This window comes from Dendroctonus ponderosae, unplaced genomic scaffold (assembly GCF_020466585.1).
Source record: "Dendroctonus ponderosae isolate FM_Combo_2020 unplaced genomic scaffold, Dpon_F_20191213v2 Dpon_F_20191213_3, whole genome shotgun sequence".
NCBI lineage: Eukaryota > Metazoa > Arthropoda > Insecta > Coleoptera > Curculionidae > Dendroctonus > Dendroctonus ponderosae.
In genome coordinates, this window is record NW_026018508.1 from 12,988,608 (window position 1) to 12,991,201 (window position 2,594).

General features: G+C 41.0%; 2 protein-coding genes across 8 annotated transcripts in view; both read right to left on the reverse strand.

Annotated features, from left to right (window-relative positions):
* LOC109537364 (isovaleryl-CoA dehydrogenase, mitochondrial) overlaps positions 1-1,454 on the reverse strand; it is a 5,349-nt gene extending 3,895 nt beyond the window's left edge. The window contains exons 1-4 of one of the 3 annotated variants that reach the window (XM_019904037.2): positions 1,224-1,453; positions 1,041-1,167; positions 742-926; positions 526-687 (exon numbers count right to left, since the gene is read on the reverse strand). In XM_019904037.2, coding sequence (XP_019759596.1) covers positions 526-687; positions 742-926; positions 1,041-1,167; positions 1,224-1,352 — 603 coding nt within the window. In that variant the 5' untranslated portion in view covers positions 1,353-1,453. Of the gene's footprint in view, positions 1-525; positions 688-741; positions 927-1,040; positions 1,175-1,223 lie in introns of all 3 variants that reach the window. The other 2 variants (XM_019904039.2, XM_019904038.2) reach the window with 2 other exon arrangements.
* Positions 1,455-1,564: 110 nt separating this feature from the next.
* LOC109537368 (leucine-rich repeat-containing protein 43-like) overlaps positions 1,565-2,594 on the reverse strand; it is a 12,913-nt gene continuing 11,883 nt past the window's right edge. For 2 of the 5 annotated variants that reach the window (XM_048665227.1, XM_048665231.1), the window contains exons 6-7: positions 1,852-2,115; positions 1,565-1,796 (exon numbers count right to left, since the gene is read on the reverse strand). In XM_048665227.1, coding sequence (XP_048521184.1) covers positions 1,659-1,796; positions 1,852-2,115 — 402 coding nt within the window. In that variant the 3' untranslated portion in view covers positions 1,565-1,658. Of the gene's footprint in view, positions 1,797-1,851; positions 2,185-2,594 lie in introns of those variants that run through there. The other 3 variants (XM_048665230.1, XM_048665228.1, XM_048665229.1) reach the window with 3 other exon arrangements.

Consider the following 2,594-nt stretch of genomic DNA (forward strand, 5'->3'; position numbering starts at 1 on the left):
TTTATTCGAAGTTTCTCAAGAACCATTCGAGCCACAGAATTCGTTTTGGCATCGTTGGATAGAGAATTGAAAACTCGATTCAGTCGTAACAACCTTAGTGAGGAAATTCGAGCAGTTTTGACCCAGAAAGCGAAATTTGAATATCAAACACTTAGGTTCAGGATTATGCCAAAATTTCATGTTTTCCGTCCCGTTTTTGCTCATATCTCGGAGGCAACATGAGCAAGAACGCTCATTTGCACATCATTCTAGAGATAAATAAATGGCCTTTTTAGAAAGTGAACCATGGATGGGGAAATGTGGGCAGTTTTCTCAAAGAAGGCTTGAATTCAAGAAGTTTCAGATTTGCGTGGTTTTTTTTGAGTCGCAAAATCCACTTGAACATGACGCTGCTTTTTTCGAAGTTTCTCAAGAACCATTTGAGCCAGAGAATTCGTTTTGGCATCGTTGGATAAAGAATTGAATGGGGGGTAATGACCCCCCGCCCCCCTGGATCCGCCCTTGCACTAAGTAGCGTTTTCTCACCACAAATACATCAGCATCCGGGCCGTTGGTGATCCAGAACTTTGTCCCATTTAAAACGTAATGATCACCTTTCTTCTCTGCTCGTAACCGCAGAGACACCACATCTGATCCGGAATTTGGTTCGGACATTGCGAGCCCGCCAATATGCGCGCCTGTACATAGCTGTTTAGAAAACACTCTTTGAAGCCTTTGGTGCGTCGAATAATCGCCACTTACTTTGGGTAAATACTTCTTCCCTTGATCTCGGTTGCAATTCCTATGGATCTGCCCGACGCATAAATTTGAATGGGCGATGTAAGACAAAGCGACAGCCGAACATGCTCTAGATAGTTCTTCCGTGATTATCACTTGGTCTAAATAACCTCCATCGGTGCCTCCATATTCACTTTGAGCAGTAATACCTGCAAACAATGGATTTTTTAAAGCATAAAACCAGCCATGGACGCTTATCTAAAACAATCAAGAATGATAAAGATGTTTCTACCTCCTTTAACTTTTTTCTAATTCTTACTCACCTAGCGCTCCAAGATCACCCAGTTTCCTCCAAAAATCCCTCATCCCCTCAAACTGATTATTTTTGTCTATCTCCAAAGCCTTGGGGGCCAGTTCCTTCTGAGCGAAGTTGAAAATGGTTTCCCTGAGCTAGAAACTATTGGCAAATCCAACAACCTTTTCAACAGCATTTACTCGGCTAATACCTGGATCTGTTCGGGTGTTAATCCAAAAATGTGCTCATCGATAGGATAAAACTGGGACACTGATCTGTGCTGGTTTGCGTGGTTTTTTGCAACATTTTTCAGCAAGTTAATGGTGAATCGCGTGCCCATTTTGATAGGAACAACCAAAAAAGCACACTAAATCTGTAAGATGTGGGCCCGTTAACGAACCGTCCTTATCTAATCGAGGTCAAAGGCTAAATGATAATTAAAATGGTTTATACATAGCTGCAATTGTGTTGCTTGCCGAAAAACCAGCGAAGAGTTTTTGTTTGCTCCGCTATTTAAATTATTACAACGCAACTTATGCCTTCAAGCCCAAGCCTACTTAATTATCTATTTCTATGGAAAGTACACTCATTAAGCTTAATGACGTTCAAGTGATTTACATTCCGAATGCTAAAGGTGCATTATTTTTTAAATTCTGGCTACCCCGAATCCAACTTGACAAGTGAGCACGTTAGGCAGATGCTCTTTAAGTGAGCCTTCGGCTTCAGTTCTTCCCGAAGCTAATTTTCTGGTCTTGGTCGAAGCATTCAAGTCATAATCTATAGCCTATGAGATGGTAATAAAGATTGGCTTTGATGTGATTTTCATGTCAAAAAGGTACCTTTAACGACCCTTCCACTCGGATTGCCTTTTCTCCCAAATCTGGGTGGTCCGCCCAGTAGAAATCTTCAGTCTCATCACTCCAGTTGAGACTTTTCAGCTCACAATAAAAGCTTGCTATTGTCACTTTTTTTAGCACGGTTTTCTTGCAGCTCCCCACTGATCCTTCTTCATTTGGCTCTTCAGTTTCGCCTTTAGTAGCTTTTATGTCTTTTTTCTTTTTTTTGCCTTTTGGTTTTTTGGTTTTGACCGAGTGTGGTGCCACCTACTCAATCATTCTCTAATGCTCGATGATTCAAAGGCTACAGCGTCTAAACTACAAGGGCGGATCCAGCTTTAAAGTCAGGGGGGGGTTATGTAGAAAAAATACAGTTTTCTGTTATCTATGAAATTAGAAAAATGGTCGTCGTTTCGTGCAAGGATGGCGCAAGATTATTGCAAAATTTCATGTTTTCCGTCCCGTTTTGCATATTTCTCGGAAGCAAAATGAGCAAGAACACTCGTTTTTACATCATTCTGGAGATAACTGAATGGCCTTTATTCGAAGTTTCTCAAGAACCATTCGAGCCACAGAATTCGTTTTGGCGTCGTTGGATAGAGACTTGAAAAGTCGATTCAGTCGTAACAACATGAGTGAGGAAATTCGAGTAGTTTTGACCCAGAAAGCGAAATTTGAATATCACACATTTAGGTGCAAGATTATGCCAAAATTTCATGTTTTCCGTCCCATTTTTGCTCATTTCT